This window comes from Babylonia areolata, chromosome 11, assembly GCF_041734735.1.
Source record: "Babylonia areolata isolate BAREFJ2019XMU chromosome 11, ASM4173473v1, whole genome shotgun sequence".
Taxonomy (NCBI): domain Eukaryota; kingdom Metazoa; phylum Mollusca; class Gastropoda; order Neogastropoda; family Buccinidae; genus Babylonia; species Babylonia areolata.
This window is the reverse complement of record NC_134886.1, coordinates 43,244,749-43,261,653: the sequence shown is the minus strand read 5'-3', so window position 1 is coordinate 43,261,653 and position 16,905 is coordinate 43,244,749. Positions and strand designations below refer to the sequence as shown.

The 16,905-nt window shown below is 42.0% G+C and overlaps 1 protein-coding gene across 12 annotated transcripts in view; it reads right to left on the bottom strand.

Moving 5' to 3' along the window:
• Positions 1-16,905, bottom strand: part of LOC143287757 (basement membrane-specific heparan sulfate proteoglycan core protein-like) — a 310,798-nt gene that overhangs the window by 209,668 nt on the left and 84,225 nt on the right. For 10 of the 12 annotated variants that reach the window (XM_076596017.1, XM_076596019.1, XM_076596022.1 and 7 more), the window contains 2 exons: positions 15,577-15,728; positions 4,622-4,747 (listed from right to left, as the gene is read on the bottom strand). In XM_076596017.1, the coding sequence (XP_076452132.1) occupies positions 4,622-4,747; positions 15,577-15,728 (278 nt within the window). The remainder of the gene's footprint in view (positions 1-4,621; positions 4,748-15,576; positions 15,729-16,905) is intronic. The other 2 variants (XM_076596025.1, XM_076596027.1) reach the window with 1 other exon arrangement.

Below are 16,905 nucleotides of genomic sequence, written 5' to 3'. Positions count from 1 at the left end.
GGAGATTGAGATTGCCAAGAGGCAGGGATTAGGGGATCAGGAGGGAGGAGGAAGAGGAGGGAAAGGGAGAGGGGGAGAAGGTATGTGACAATTATGTATGAATCATGCATTAAGGAAAAGAGATGTCAATTCGCATCACTGCAAGCTGTCAAGTCACCAACATATCAAGGAAACCTGACGTGCATCAACAAAAGATACTTCAATGAATCAAATGTCAACGAAAATCAAACCAACCTCACTCCACTCCCATTCCCCAATCGATCAATCAATCAAGCCACCAACATATCAAAAAAACCAAACATGCTTCAACAAAAGATACTTCAATGAATCAAATATCAACGGAAATCATAACCAACCTCACTCCAATCCCATTCCCCAATCAATAAACCAAACAAATAAACAAGACCAGAAATGCATATCATAAAATGTCTACTTCAGACAAACATACTCTGTGGCAGGAACCAACAAAGAGTAATGCAAGAGGAAAACAGCATGACATTAGTATAAAGATACCAAACAGTTCATGTATATCAATTCACACCATCCACTGTTCATCCATCGTGGGAGACAGATTTCAACATCTGCAAAATCATGTCAGGTCTACATCATACTCTTACTGGATGCATAAAAGATCATTTTGTGATAAGTATGGAAAAGAGTTCCAGCAGCTTGAAAAGTATAATGCCAAAGATCAACATCAGTATAAGCAAAAATAAATGAATGAATATATTTCTTTCAAATCAGTAAAAGCATAAATGTCTATATCACACTCTCACTAAATGTACAAAGGTTATATAAGCAGATGATGTCTATATTACAGTTGCTCACTAAATGCACTAAAGATTACAGAACAAGAAACAACAATGCTTTCAGTACCCCATAAAGCTTAATAAGTATGATACAATCAATCACCAGAATATATCAGTTATCACAATGAGCTTCCATGAATTCAGATAACCACCACAAGGACAGAGATTGTGAATGATGTCATTGTCTATACTGAATTTTAATAAATTCAAATATCTACGAAAAATTCTCTTATTTTTCATCTCATTTTGCGTATATGTTTTAAAAAGAAATGAAAGAAATAACAAAAATGTTTATCAAAAATTAATAAATAAATGGGGGTCTGAATTACATACACACAAAAAAAGAAGAAAAAATAGAACTATAACAATGAATACAAAAAGAAGAATGCAGGGCAATGCTTCAATAAATTCCTAAACAATGTCTTCAATAAAAACCGCTCCAACCCAAGAACTGAAGCAACGTCTTGCTTCAACTAGTTCAAGGTACGGGTGCACAAACCCTTCCCTCTGGAAATCCCAGCAGTTCAGAGATACATGACTGCTGGATGCCTTTCTTCTTGTTCTCATTGGTTTATTGTCTATTCATGACAAGATGATTTAGACATGTATGCATTCATTTTCTTCAGTGCTAACAGAAACATACATCTGGCTGCTGATACCTTCTCTCTCAACAAAGAAAGGTTGATATTACATAATGACATGTACAGCTTTCAAAACAGCAGGTACACAAACACTGCAGGTTACACTGGACAAGGATTGCTATTCACTTTCATCACATTGGGTAAGTCTCTTTTTTTTGGGTGGGGGGGTGTGGGTAGGGGGGAGGGGGGAGGGGGGGGGGGAAGGGGAGGGGTATTTTTACATGGCTTGCATTCATGGTCATGTTTAGCCATTATTTTGTAAGGTCACACTGAATCACTCCATTTCCTTTGCCAGGATTTTTCTGGTCACAAAAGATTTACTGAACATGACTGAGGTCCAGTGCTATATTGTTCATTCATAGTCATAATATCATAAAAACCATTTGTGTTTGGATCAACTCTATTCATGTCATATAACATTCATGAAAAATTAACTGTGTATATTTCTTCTTGTTTGGTTTTGATTTAAAACCCATGTTAATTATTTCTTCTTCTTTTTTTTTTTCTTTTTCTTTTCTTTTTTTATATTTTTACATGTCTCCTGTGGTGAATGCTACGCTCTGATAACCAGCTGGTGAACTATTTCTTTGTTTTGAAACAAAACAAGGTTCATACCAAGTCCATATGGGAGATAAGAAGTTCACCTTGCTGAATAAAAATGTCTTCAAAATTGAGTTTTCTTAATTTGGAGAAAAAACAACAAACCAAACACTTTTCACTGTCATCTTTCAAATAAAAGATTTCTGTTTGGCTCAAACTAAGTTAAAGCAGACAATTTCTGTTTGGCTCAAACTAAGTTAAAGCAGACAGATATCATAGTATATTTTCAGCAAAGACCAGAAGCTGTTTGCTCTGCTGAAAGTAGGATACACTTAAAATATTCAGCTACGCAAAGCTGTACCTGAAAACTGCAGAAGAAGCAGCGAATATGATGTATGGCAGAGTACCAAGAAAAACACCAACAACAGCGTCTTTAGAGAGAAATCAGACAGATGGTATACGCATTAAACGGCATGGTATGGTGTAGTTTTCCCTGCCTGAGGCTTTCCCTCATCTCTGTTTTTTTCCCCAGTCATGCGTATCCAAGTGCACACACGAGTGCACTTACCCACTCATCCACACACACACACACACACACACATATGTGCACGCACACGCACACACACACACACACATATATATATGCACACACATACATACCCTCCAAATCCGCCAAGCATACACATGTTCACACACAAGACCACATGCTGAAGTGTTCCCTTGGTTAGTTCATGCTGTTTGCAGTCACAGAAAGTCAACAGACTAGTTTAGCTCATTTGTTTCAAAAGCTGAGAAAAAGTCCAGTCAAACACCAAGAGATGATCATGGTGGTTTTCCTCAATCAAGCCGTCAGCGACAACACCAATGGTAAAAATAAAAAAGCATTTCATGATTACGTCCTTGCATGGCTTTCCAACAGTGCTAATCTTTCTTCCACAACTTTTGTTGCTCACTCTGAACTAAAGTTGGAAATGATCATAATCGACAAAACTGTTTTCAAAACACTGTTTGGGTTCCTCTCCCCCTAGAGGACAAGCAAGGGATGCCTGGAAAAACCATACTTCTGGAAAAGTCCTATTCTAGTATCTTAAATTCAGGGACCTGTTTTAATGGCAATTCTTGTGCATAGATGAAACGATACTGCTATCAATTCATGGTGTAACACATTTTTCATTGGTTTTCGAATCTGAAGGCTATTGCACTAGAAAACCAAATCTGAAGGCTACTGCACTAGAAAACCAAATCTGGAGGCTATTGTACTAGAAAACCAAATCTGAAGGCTATTGCACTAAGTTTTGATAAAGATTCAGTTGCGTCACAAACATTCAGTCAGCTTGCTAGGTCCAAAAAATCGTCTGCAATGACATATTCAATCAGCGCCAATCAGAGAGCCACTCTTTCTGGTTTTTGGCCCCTCAAACTTTGCAAAGGTAAACAAAAAAACATGTCAGCTCAAGACAAGTGTCAGTTTGTGTTCATGATATGGGACATTACATGTCATATTATTCCTACTTCTTAACTTAAAGGGTCAGTTACACACTAAATATAATATTATTCCTACTTCTTAACTTAAAGGGTCAGTTACACACTAAATATAATATTATTCCTACTTCTTAACTTAAAGGGTCGGTTACACACTGAATATAATATTATTCTTACTTCTTAACTTAAAGGGTTGGTTACACACTAAATATAATATTATTCTTCCTTCTTAACTTAAAGGGTCGGTTACACACTAAATATAATATTATTCCTACTTCTTAACTTAAAGGGTCGGTTACACACTAAATATAATATTATTCTTACTTCTTAACTTAACTCTTTCCATACGAACGGCGAAAGAGACGACGTTAACAGCGTTTCACCCCAATTACCATCATCAAAATATTGCAAGCAGAAGGCTGTTATACTGAAGACGTGAATGTGGACAAAGAATACCACAATTCTGACGACGGAAACTAAAGGTTGGGTCATTCAGACACCCACTGGACATCCGAGGTGTCTGTGTAGAGGAGAAGAGAGGACTGGCCGTACTGAGTGAGTTAAAGGGTCGGTTACACACTAAATATAATATTATTCTTACTTCTTAACTTAAAGGGTCGGTTACACACTAAATATAATATTATTCTTACTTCTTAACTTAAAGGGTCGGTTACACACTAAATATAATATTATTCCTACTTCTTAACTTAAAGGGTCGGTTACACACTAAATATAATATTATTCCTACTTCTTAACTTAAAGGGTCGGTTACACACTAAATATAATATTATTCCTACTTCTTAACTTAAAGGGTTGGTTACACACTAAATATATCATTTCTCATGCCTGCATTGCAAAATACATGAAAATTTTTTGTTTGAACAGATCCCAGAATTCAGAATACTTAAACAAGGCATAACCCATACTTTTTCTTATGAATCTGTGACTTAGCCTGGTAGGAAGAAAGATTCACATGTGTGACAAAGCCATACAATACAATGACCATTGGTTGAAATATAAGACAAAAATGAATGCTCTCGTGCAGAAAAAAAAAAAGAAAAGAAAGACAAGGTCACTCTGAAACACCAAGCAAACAGGCGGCCAGCATCCTCGGCAGCAAGCCAATCAGGGAGCCGGAGACCCACTTACGACAGTCTCTCTCGTCCGCCCCGTCAGGGCAGTCCACGTACTGGTCACAGCGGCGAGATATATCAATGCACATGCCGCGGTCACATTGAAACTGCCCCTCACCGCACACTTCTCCCACTGTTGCTTCTGTCAGTAGGGGAGTCAGTCAGCACTGTTACTTGTCTACCTTACTTCTCTAACTGGGTTATTGTTCTTTGGCAATAATGACATACACACACAGGGGGAATGGGATAGCGGGGAGCATCTATAATACCATACTGCATGATAAAAAGAAACAGAAAAATGAAACAGAACCTTGAAAAAGCAACATAAAATGCTTGACATTAGTAATACACAGAGTTTTGGGGTTTTGTTGTTATTTTGCTTCATTTATTAACGACTGAAAACAATGGGGTGACAAATCTTTGGGTTTTTGTTGTTGTTGTTTTCTTCATCTTTTGTCAACCTTTAAAGGCAATAAGCAACTGAAACAGGATGTGAACTGTAAGTTGTGGTGAAGTATCTTTTATTGTGCTATATATCTGTATTTGTTTTGTATTTGTATTTGTATTTCTTTTTATCACAACAGATTTCTCTGTGTGAAATTCGGGCTGCTCTCCCAGGGAGAGCGTGTTGCTACACTTACAGCACCACCCTTTTTTTGTATTTTTTTCCTGCGTGCAGCTTTATTTGTTTTTCCTATCGACATTATATATATTCTCAGCAACAACAACAACAAAAAATTGCATTGGCTTTTCTGTTCAGATCTGACTGCTTCATGGAAATCATAATACTCAATGTTAAACTAGAGACCAAGAGTAAACTATCAAACAAATATGAGCCATCACAGCACAGATACACACCTTACTGAAAACATGGTTACACATTTACTGATCGGACAAGACCACAGCCGACAACAGACAATGAACATAACATTCAGTCACAATGCACAACAGACAGAATATGCACCTGAAAACAATATACAGAGACCCATACATAAGTCAGACATGTACACAGGATGATGCTGACACATGCTGCATGTTTCCCAGTCAAAACAGATAACACATACAGACATCCTTTTAACCAGGTAAAACAGTTGAACACATACAGACAGACATCTTTTCAACTTGCTAAACTAGCTAAACAAATACAGACAACCTTTCAACAAAGTAAAACAACTGAACACAACTGAATACAAACAGACATCCTTTCAACTATACATGACACAGCTAAACACATGCAGACGTTCTTTCAACTATATGTAAAACAGCTGAACACATACAGACATCCTTTCAACTAGGCATAAAACAGCTGAGAGATACATCTTTTCAACTATACATAAAACAGCTTAACACATACAGACATCCTTTCAACTATACTTAAAACAGCTGAACACATACAGCCATCCTTTCAACTATACTTAAAACAGCTGAACACATACAGCCATCCTTTCAACTATACTTAAAACAGCTGAACATGTACAGCCATCCTTTCAACTATACTTAAAACAGCTGAACACACACAGCCATCCTTTCAACAATCTGGACACAAGATGGGAGATGCAGCAGGCAAGACATTGAAACAAAGGAAAAAGAAGACATGAACAGAAATGCAACTAACATATACAGCACAACCTTGTCAAAGACACTTTCGTCATGTGTGTATTTCATTTTCCACTCTCCCCTCCCCCTCTCTCACTCTCTCTCTTCTTCTAGTATATGTGTGCATGGGTGTGTATATGTGCGCGCGCACACACACACACACACACACACACACACACAAACAAACATATACACACACACCATACAAAATTTTGAAATTTCCATTGATATGTAAGTTTTTGTGACCAACAGACAGGTGTGTTGCACATAGACTGTTTCTGAGCATGGACACTTACCTTCTGATCATAACTAAGATCGGTTGTGCATTAACCTTTAAGTCATTACTTTGAAAGAATGTGCAAAAACTTTCTAAGAAGTAAGATGAGTTGTGCAAAAACCTTCAGGTCATAATTTTTGTGTGCAAAAACTTATCTAACTTAGATGGATTGTGCAACAACTTATCAGTCAATACTTAGATGGGTTGTGTAAAATCTTATCGGTCGTGCTAAAACTGATTGGTCATAACTTTTATGGATTGTGCAATAATTTACTGATCACAACTTATATGACTCGTGCAATAACATATCAGTTATAACTTATTATGCAATAACTTATCGGTCAGAACTTAGATGGGTTGTGCTGAAACTTATTGATCCTAACTTATACGGATTGTGCAATAACTTATTGATAATAACTTATATGAATTGTGCAATAACTTATCAGTCATAACTTAGATGACCTGTGTAAAACCTCATTGGCCATAACTTATATGGATTGTGTATTAACTTATCGGTCATAACTTAAATTGTTTGTGGTAAAAAAAAACAACACTTATCAGTCATAACTAAGGTGGGTTGTGCAAAATCTTTACTGTCATAACTTACAAGAATTGTGCAACAACATATTTGATGAGTTGTGCAAAAGCGTATATGCCATAACTTAGATGGGTTGGGAAAAAAACTTAAATGCTAAAACTTCGATGGGCTGTGGAAAAAACTATACATCATAACTTGAATGGGTTGTGCAAAAAACTTATGAATTACATCATAACTTACGATAACGTACACATCAATGTCATAACCTAGACGGGTTGTGCAAAAACTTAACACATCACAACTAAGATGGACTTGTGCACACACACACACACACACACACACACACACACACACACACAAAACTGCTTCAAAAGCACGAAGACATACATGCCAGCAGATTTAACAGCGGTTAATTAACGAGAGAGGGGGGAGGGGGGGGGAAGGGAGGGGGAAAGCACGAGGAGGGGACGGGTGCGTGTGTGTGTGTGTGTGGGGGGGGGGGGGGGTGGAGGGGGGAGGGTGTGCTCCCCACACTTAGTGGCAGTTATCTTGCGGGGCTCCGTGGAGTTGACCTGGACCTGTGCGAGACAAGACTGCTGCAATGCCACAGGCCTGAGACGTGAATCACCACGGCCAGCAACAACAACAGCAGCAGCAGCAGCAGCAGCCAGGCAACAGGAGCAGTCAGAGAGAAAGAACACACAGCCAGCAGCACACCACCACCAACACGGTGGGGAGAGAGAAAAACGACTTCTGCTGATGTAAGTTCCATCCTGGATTCCAGACATGCTGACTGGCTGGCTGGCTCCAGCCACCTCCCATGAGGGGGCTGGGGGGGTGGAGGTGGGGGATGTGTGTGGTGCTGGCACTGTGGTGTGTTATCAGAGGGGGGGAGGGGCTACATACATAACATTAGCTGTACTGCTGAGGGAGAAGAAGCAGCCCCCTCTCACTTATACCTACCTCACCCCCCAAGCCCCTAGTCCCCCCTCCCCTCCCCACCTTTCAGCCTGCCTGCATTCACAGCCACATCACAATGTCTGCAAGGAAGCCCAAGGAAGTAAGACCTTGCACTGCCTTCTTTAAGGGGGGCGGGGGTGGGGGGGTTACACAAGAGGAGGGGGTCATTTCTATCATTTGTGAACATTATATATCATCATTTGTAACACTACAGTCGGTATTGCTGGATTTTCTTGTTCTTTTTTTAATTAAGCCGTAGGCCGTGGGTGAGGGGGGGGGAGGGGAGGGGTGAGAGGGCAGCATTATTTCTATCATTTCTGAACATACTGTGCTGCTGCTGTCTAACACTACAGTTGTGACGTTAACACTTAAGTGTCAGGAACATATATTGATAATTCAACAAGTTACATGTCTGAGCAATGATGCTAGCTAGTTTTAAAATAAAAACATAATAAACTAAACCTTTACTGAACTGAGTTAGCTTCAATTCAGTTACCCCCGCCCCCCCTCCCCCTCATCCATGCTACTGACCGCTGTAAACACACACACACACACAAGCGCGCGTACACACATCGTTTCACATTTTGTTCTTGAGTTGTTTTTTTGTTGTTGTTTTTCGGGGGGGGGGGGGTGTTCTTTTTTTGTTTTGCTTTGAGTAAAAAGACAAGACAAAGGGCTGAAGAAAATCAGAAATGGGGGATGTTGAGAAACAGAGAGAAAGGAGGAGAGGCAGAGAAGGGTAAAGACAGATAGCGATACTTTACTGATTGCAGGCAAGACAAAGAGAGAGACAGACAGACAAAAAAAGACACAAACCCACAGGCAGGCCCCATTCACACACACACACACACACACACACACACACACCTGATATCACTTACATTTGCAGTGAAAAGACAGCTAAATTTAAACAAAGAAAAGACCCCGTTCCTATCAGAAATTCCTGCCTGCAATGCCCTCGATATGCTGTGCATCACCTCACAGCAGTTAGTGCCTTCACAGCACTGTGCCCTTATACCTTCCACATCCATCCCCCCCACACACACACACCTCCTACCCCCTCCCTCTCCCTTCAATCCCTGCCCCCTCCCCCCAGCCCCCTTTCTCTGACTCCTGTTGGCCTAATTCGACATGTGCAGCAAGGTGAAGGAGGAAATGGCCTAGACAGTCACTGGGTGCAAAAAACTGCCCTCACAGTTCCAGATGTTTGCTGCTGTTCGGTGTTCAAAAATGGAATTTGAATTCTTGCTACTCATTCCCTCCCTCCTCACACCTGGGTCTCAGCTTGGTTCTGTACATGGCTTGAATAGGAAAAACTATGGGAAATTGCGGGACAGCGAAGACCGTTAAACGCTGGGGGGGGGGGGGGGGGGGGGGGTACACCGCGATGACTGCAGTTACCGTATTTCAATGTGAAGCTGTCATTTTTCAAAAATGGAATTTGATTTCTCACTACTCCCTCCCTCCCTCCTTACATCTGGATCTCAGTTTGGTCCTGTTCACTGCCGAGTCAGGAAAAACTATGGGAAATTAAGGGACAGCAAAGACCGCTAAATGCGAGTTTTTTGGGAGGGTACACAAGAGAACTGCGATGATTGTGATTACTGTATTTCAGTGTGGAGCTGTCACTGTCACAACAGAACCCAAAAAGGAAATGCTGAAGACACACCTCTTTTTATGTACGGCATCCTGTGGGTCTTCAGCCGATGGTGTGTGTAAAAGAAAATACAAAGAAACAGCAGAGGGGTGATAATGAGTGTGTGAAATTTGCTTGTGTAAACCACCTCATAACTGGATTGTACTGCTGTCACAAATTTTATTGCATGCAGTTTTATCCTGTGTTTTGATGAATATTTTTTTGTCTAAACATGTTTTGTACCAATTGATAAGGCATTTGATCTCCTGACACAGTATGTGCACAGTCAGGAGGAAGGTGGCAGAATGGTCAAGACACTTATTTGCCAACACTATGTCTGTGCGGGTCAGGGTTCCAATCCTGGTCTCACCCTTTCTCCAAGTTTGACTGGAAAATCAAACTGAGCTTCCAACCATTCAGATGAGATGATAAACTGAGGGCCTGTGTGCAGTTCACACTTGGCAGACTCGAAAAACATAAAGCACTGTCCTCTGGCAAAATCTGCAGAAGATATCAACTCTGATACATACACAGGCTCAAGGCCTCACCAGCATTATGCTGTCAGGCATCTGCCAAGCAGATGTGGTGTAGGTGTAGCATATATGGATTTGTCCGAATACAGTGACGCCTCCCAGAGAAACTAAAACTTATAACAGGTGCGTATGTCTTCAACAGCCAATTTTTGCATCATTAATTTTCAGTATGGTCAGTGTATCGAGATCTCTAGCAGGATGGAGATAGAGACAGAGTGGAGGTGGATAGAGACAGAGTGGTGGTGGATAGAGACAGAGTGGTGGTGGATAGAGACAGAGTGGTGGTGGAGGTGGATAGAGACAGAGTGGTGGTGGATAGAGACAGAGTGGTGGTGGATAGAGACAGAGTGGTGGTGGTGGATAGAGACAGAGTGGTGGTGGATAGAGACAGAGTGGAGGTGGATAGAGACAGAGTGGTGGTGGATAGAGACAGAGTGGTGGTGGATAGAGACAGAGTGGTGGTGGAGGTGGATAGAGACAGAGTGGTGGTGGATAGAGACAGAGTGGTGGTGGAGGTGGATAGAGACAGAGTGGTGGTGGAGGTGGATAGAGACAGAGTGGTGGTGGAGGTGGATAGAGACAGAGTGGAGGTGGATAGAGACAGAGTGGTGGTGGATAGAGACAGAGTGGTGGTGGAGGTGGATAGAGACAGAGTGGTGGTGGATAGAGACAGAGTGGAGGTGGATAGAGACAGAGTGGTGGTGGAGGTGGATAGAGACAGAGTGGTGGTGGATAGAGACAGAGTGGTGGTGGAGGTGGATAGAGACAGAGTGGTGGTGGATAGAGACAGAGTGGAGGTGGATAGAGACAGAGTGGTGGTGGAGGTGGATAGAGACAGAGTGGTGGTGGATAGAGACAGAGTGGAGGTGGATAGAGACAGAGTGGAGGTGGATAGAGACAGAGTGGAGGTGGATAGAGACAGAGTGGTGGTGGAGGTGGATAGAGACAGAGTGGTGGTGGGTAGAGACAGAGTGGAGGTGGATAGAGACAGAGTGGTGGTGGAGGTGGATAGAGACAGAGTGGTGGTGGATAGAGACAGAGTGGAGGTGGATAGAGACAGAGTGGAGGTGGATAGAGACAGAGTGGTGGTGGATAGAGACAGAGTGGAGGTGGATAGAGACAGAGTGGTGGTGGAGGTGGATAGAGACAGAGTGGAGGTGGATAGAGACAGAGTGGTGGTGGGTAGAGACAGAGTGGTGGTGGAGGTGGATAGAGACAGAGTGGAGGTGGATAGAGACAGAGTGGAGGTGGATAGAGACAGAGTGGTGGTGGATAGAGACAGAGTGGTGGTGGATAGAGACAGAGTGGAGGTGGATAGAGACAGAGTGGTGGTGGATAGAGACAGAGTGGTGGTGGAGGTGGATAGAGACAGAGTGGAGGTGGATAGAGACAGAGTGGTGGTGGATAGAGACAGAGTGGTGGTGGAGGTGGATAGAGACAGAGTGGTGGTGGATAGAGACAGAGTGGTGGTGGATAGAGACAGAGTGGTGGTGGGTAGAGACAGAGTGGTGGTGGTGGAGGTGGATAGAGACAGAGTGGAGGTGGATAGAGACAGAGTGGTGGTGGAGGTGGATAGAGACAGAGTGATGGTGGAGGTGGATAGAGACAGAGTGGTGGTGGATAGAGACAGAGTGGTGGTGGATAGAGACAGAGTGGAGGTGGATAGAGACAGAGTGGAGGTGGATAGAGACAGAGTGGTGATGGATAGAGACAGAGTGGTGGTGGATAGAGACAGAGTGGAGGTGGATAGAGACAGAGTGGTGGTGGATAGAGACAGAGTGGTGGTGGATAGAGACAGAGTGGTGGTGGATAGAGACAGAGTGGTGGTGGATAGAGACAGAGTGGTGGTGGATAGAGACAGAGTGGTGGCGGGGATGAGAGGAGGAGGAGGGCTGGAAAGTGAAAGGGGTTTGGGGGTCTGACGAGAGACTGTCACGGACATAGACAGAGAGAGTCTGAAAGAGAGAGAGGGGGGGGGGGTCTGACGAGAGACTGTCACGGACATAGACAGAGAGAGTCTGAAAGAGAGAGGGGGGGGGGGGGGTCTGACGAGAGACTGTCACGGACATAGACAGAGAGAGTCTGAAAGAGAGAGAGGGGGGGGGGGGGGGGTCTGACGAGAGACTGTCACGGACATAGACAGAGAGAGTCTGAAAGAGAGAGAGGGGGGGGGGGGGTCTGACGAGAGACTGTCACGGACATAGACAGAGAGAGTCTGAAAGAGAGAGAGAGGGGGGGGGGGGGGGGTCTGACGAGAGACTGTCACGGACATAGACAGACAGAGAGAGGGGGGGGGGGGGGGGTCTGACGAGAGACTGTCATGGACATAGACAGAGAGAGTCTGAAAGAGAGAGAGGGGGGGGGGGGTCTGACGAGAGACTGTCACGGACATAGACAGAGAGAGTCTGAAAGAGAGAGAGGGGGGGTGGGGTCTGACGAGAGACTGTCACGGACATAGACAGAGAGAGTCTGAAAGAGAGAGAGGGGGGGGGGGGCTGATGAGAGACTGTCACAGACATAGACAGAGAGAGTCTGAGAGAGAGAGGGGGTGAGGGGGGTCTGACGAGAGACTGTCACGGGCATAGACAGAGAGAGTCTGAAAGAGAGAGAGAGAGAGAGGGGGGGGGGGGGGGGTCTGACGAGAGACTGTCACAGACATAGACAGAGAGAGTCTGAGAGAGAGGGGGTGAGGGGGGTCTGACGAGAGACTGTCACGGGCATAGACAGAGAGAGTCTGAAAGAGAGAGAGAGAGGGGGGGGGGGGTCTGAGGAGACAGACAGACACAGAGAAAGGCAGACTCAGAGACAGACAGACATATGCTGAGACACACTGACTGACAAACAAAAAGACAGAAAACCAGAGAGAGTAAAGAAGAAACAGAGAGAAAGAAGAGGGAGAAAGAGAGAGACACTTGATGCTCTGATACTTTGATGGAGAGAGACAGACAGACAGACAGAGACACAGAGAGAGAGAGAGAGAGACAGAGAGAGAGAGAGAGAGAGACAGAGATAGAGACAGAGACAGAGAGAGACAGAGACAGAGACACAGAGAGAGAGAGAGAGAGAGCGCAGTAGTAGTTTTCTGTGTCCCAAAGAATGGGGTTAAAGTAAGAGCAGATAGAAACCAAATGTGCGGGAACACATGTGTGGTTTGTTATTCCTGGCAACTGTGCATTGTTTCAAGTCACTACTTCTGTTTGCTGATGTGTACATCAGGTTGTACACCTCTACAATGTCACTTCTTTTTTTTTCTTTTTTTTTAATGTGGCATTTTGCACTTTTGTTTCTTTGTTTTATTTTGTTTCTGTTGCTTTTCTTGTTTCGCTTTGGCAAGCAACAGTATGAGTCATCTGAGTAATTCCAACAGCTAAAACTTTTAAGTTTACCATACACTTAAGGAAAAAAATATTGAAAAATGGGGAACCATTGTCAGTATTTTTGTATATATCTGATGTACAAACAAGGGGTATGCCTTATGCACTGTATCACTTTGTAAGCCAGAAATTATGGTAACTGGTATATATATTAGAATATGTGCATAGTATATGATTGTCAGTATTATAAAATAACTAGAATATTTGTATAGTATCATAAAAGTATGATTTATACCTGTCACTTTAAGTGGAGAGCTGTCGGTGCCCTTCATAAATAGACTATCAAAATGATCAAACTGTAATGCCTGACTTTAAATACTTCTTCTCTGGGATGGGCAGTATCTCACTTTCTCTGCAGTATGGCTGTAGCAGAAATGGTGTTTGGGAGGTAACACTCTTATCGCTCTCTCTCTCTCTTTCCCTCCCTCTCACTTGCTCACTCACTTGCTCACACACACATACACAGTAATAATGTTTACACACACACACACACACACACACACAAACACACACACACACACACACTGTGACAGTCAACTGTACGCAATAACACAGTCACACTGTTTTAAAGTATCGGTGAAAATGAAATACAAACATAAAGCAACACAGTACACATCAACAAACCAGAACAACCCACAGCCACACATTATCACAGACTGTAACACAGAACTGCATATCATATTTAGAACAATCCAAAGTAGCGACAGAACTAATGTACAAAGATACACATCAGACAACAAAGATAGACCAAACAATCACTGGCTCACACATACAAAATATTTCCAATATTTACAGCATATGCTAAATACAAATTTCACAAAAAAAGACACATAATCAAATAAGACACACAGAACACAACACACAACAGAAACATCCACTTCATTTTCAGTCTAATATCATCATCTTAGATGAACAGACTATAAATGAATATACGAACAGCACAAATAAAGAACAAGCTTGTACAGTCCTGACAGATGGCTCTACATGTCACCATCTATCATGGTTTAAAGAACTTAAATAACTATCTCATAACATTTGAATTAAATAAAGCATCCCTGGTACAGAAACAGAAAGAAACATGACTCAAAGAACTGAAAAAAAGTAAAACGATGTAACAAATAACACAACATAAACATTTAATTAAAAGAAAACATTAATGTAAAAAGAACCAGAACTGATGCAATATAAAATACCGTATCTTAACACATAACACGAAAAACACAATACATGAAAAGAACAAATTAGAAAAAAAAAGTGTTACAACATAAAACAAAGGACACAACGTAAAACAAAACAATACTCCCCCAAAATAATCTAACACAAAAACATAAGACAACACACAACAACGAATGAAATACAAACACCTTTACACACACACACACAGACCAGGTGTGAGCTGCATGAGCAATCTTAGCAGCGCTAAGTTTGCTTTACGTTAAGAACGTTCCTAAGCCCATGAAATTACCGTGGAGTCAGGAACGTTAACGCTAAGCAAACTAAGCGCTTCTAACATCACTCATGCAACCCAGCACAGCAGAACAGAAAAACAAAAGCCACGGCCAATACAAGACAGATAACTCTGTGTGCAAGCCAAACAGGGGCCACAATGCAGGACTTTCACAACACCAAACGGCCCATTCCTCAACGAGACATTCAACGTTACGAGCCGTTTGATACTACAACGCCCAGGCTGCACACAACGTTACAAACAGGTTCCATGTAGTAGCGTGTTAGCCTGTATACACACACACTGCACAGTACATAGCAGGGGACAGCTCAGACCCTGCAAAACGATGGGCAGGGACGTAGCTTGTGAAAAGCTGACGGAACATCACCACATGCCACAGGGACACAGCTCATCACGGGCTGACTGCTACATGCTACAACCTGCTGACAACAGACAACAACAATTTTGCAGGCAACGAATGACAAACACCATCATCGTCGTCTTCCAGCAAGCTGACATCGTACCACTCACTTCTAGCACGACACATCAGCAACATCACGACAACTATATAACTGAAACAATACAGACATGGCAAACAACGAGTTCTCACCGTCTAGTGACTTGAATGAAAATCCTTCCCTGCTGACTCCATAGGAGCCGATGAGACCTGTCTGTATGGCCTCTGTCAGGTAGGATTGCAACACTTCAACATTGCTGAAGCCTTCTGAGCCCAGATCCAGAGTCACCAGGACTGATCCTGGCCTGCAATCATGACACAACCTGGGTTTCCACACATTCTTTCCTGACGGAAAAGTCATGCTTAAGTCTTTCATTTTGACCTCAGCAAAGGCCTGACAATGAAGGTAGCCCCTTAACTGTGCTTTATAACTGAATCATAGTTGAGCAAGGGCCTGATGATGAAATTGATCCAGTAAGTATACATTATCACTGAACTGTTTTTTTCTTATAAGTTCTGTTTATGTAGAGCTTGATAAAGTATTAAAATAAGCAAAAACAGGTATGGATGCAGCTAATGATACAACAGATAATAATAATGGATTATAATTCAATGAAAAACACCACATTCATAAACCACTCTACTACATTCTTCCCACCCAAACCCTCTTCCCATTTGTACCCTTTATTTTCTACATGAACAGCACTGGCATTCCATATCATGGAAGTATTTTTGACAGCCTTTTGAAAATACTGCATCACATTAGAAATTATAATAACATTTGTGACAATTTTCTGAAAAAAGGTGTATAACAATAGAAATTGCAATTTCTTGCTGTTTCTAAGGAGTTTTTGGTTGCCAAAAATCAAGTGTCATGAAACTGGTGGCATTTGTTTACTGTTGTCATCATCATTCTCAGAGGCAGCATCAATAAGTTAAATGTCTGAAAATGTCAACAGCTGCAAAAAGAAACAGTACTGGGAGAAAAATAACATCTGGAATGCAGAATTTGTTTGTAACCACACATTTCTGCCCATTGATGGAAACAGAACTGGAAATGACAAGAGTGACTCCCATGAAAATCCCATGCATGTCAAACAGAAAATAAGGAGCAAATCAGTAGCATGAACAAACCCCCCCCCCAAAAAAAAAACCCACCACAACTTGTCCACTCTTTCTTTCCCTCTAACATGCTAAAAAAACAACCAAAAAAACAAACAAACCGTGTCATTGTAAACACACAGTACAAATTCATTTCTAAATAAAACTGACATTCAAAGAAGATTCTTTGTTTCTTATCTTTCATTAGAAACATGTATTAGTAATAAGCACCTGACATTGTAATATAATTGCAACAGCAACAGTTTCACAAATGTATTTATGTATAATGCATAGATCAACTTACAAACATATGTATTGTATGGTGGCATTTTGGTACAGCTTTGGTTGTCTCAACGCATGCTACATATTCAATAATGGTCA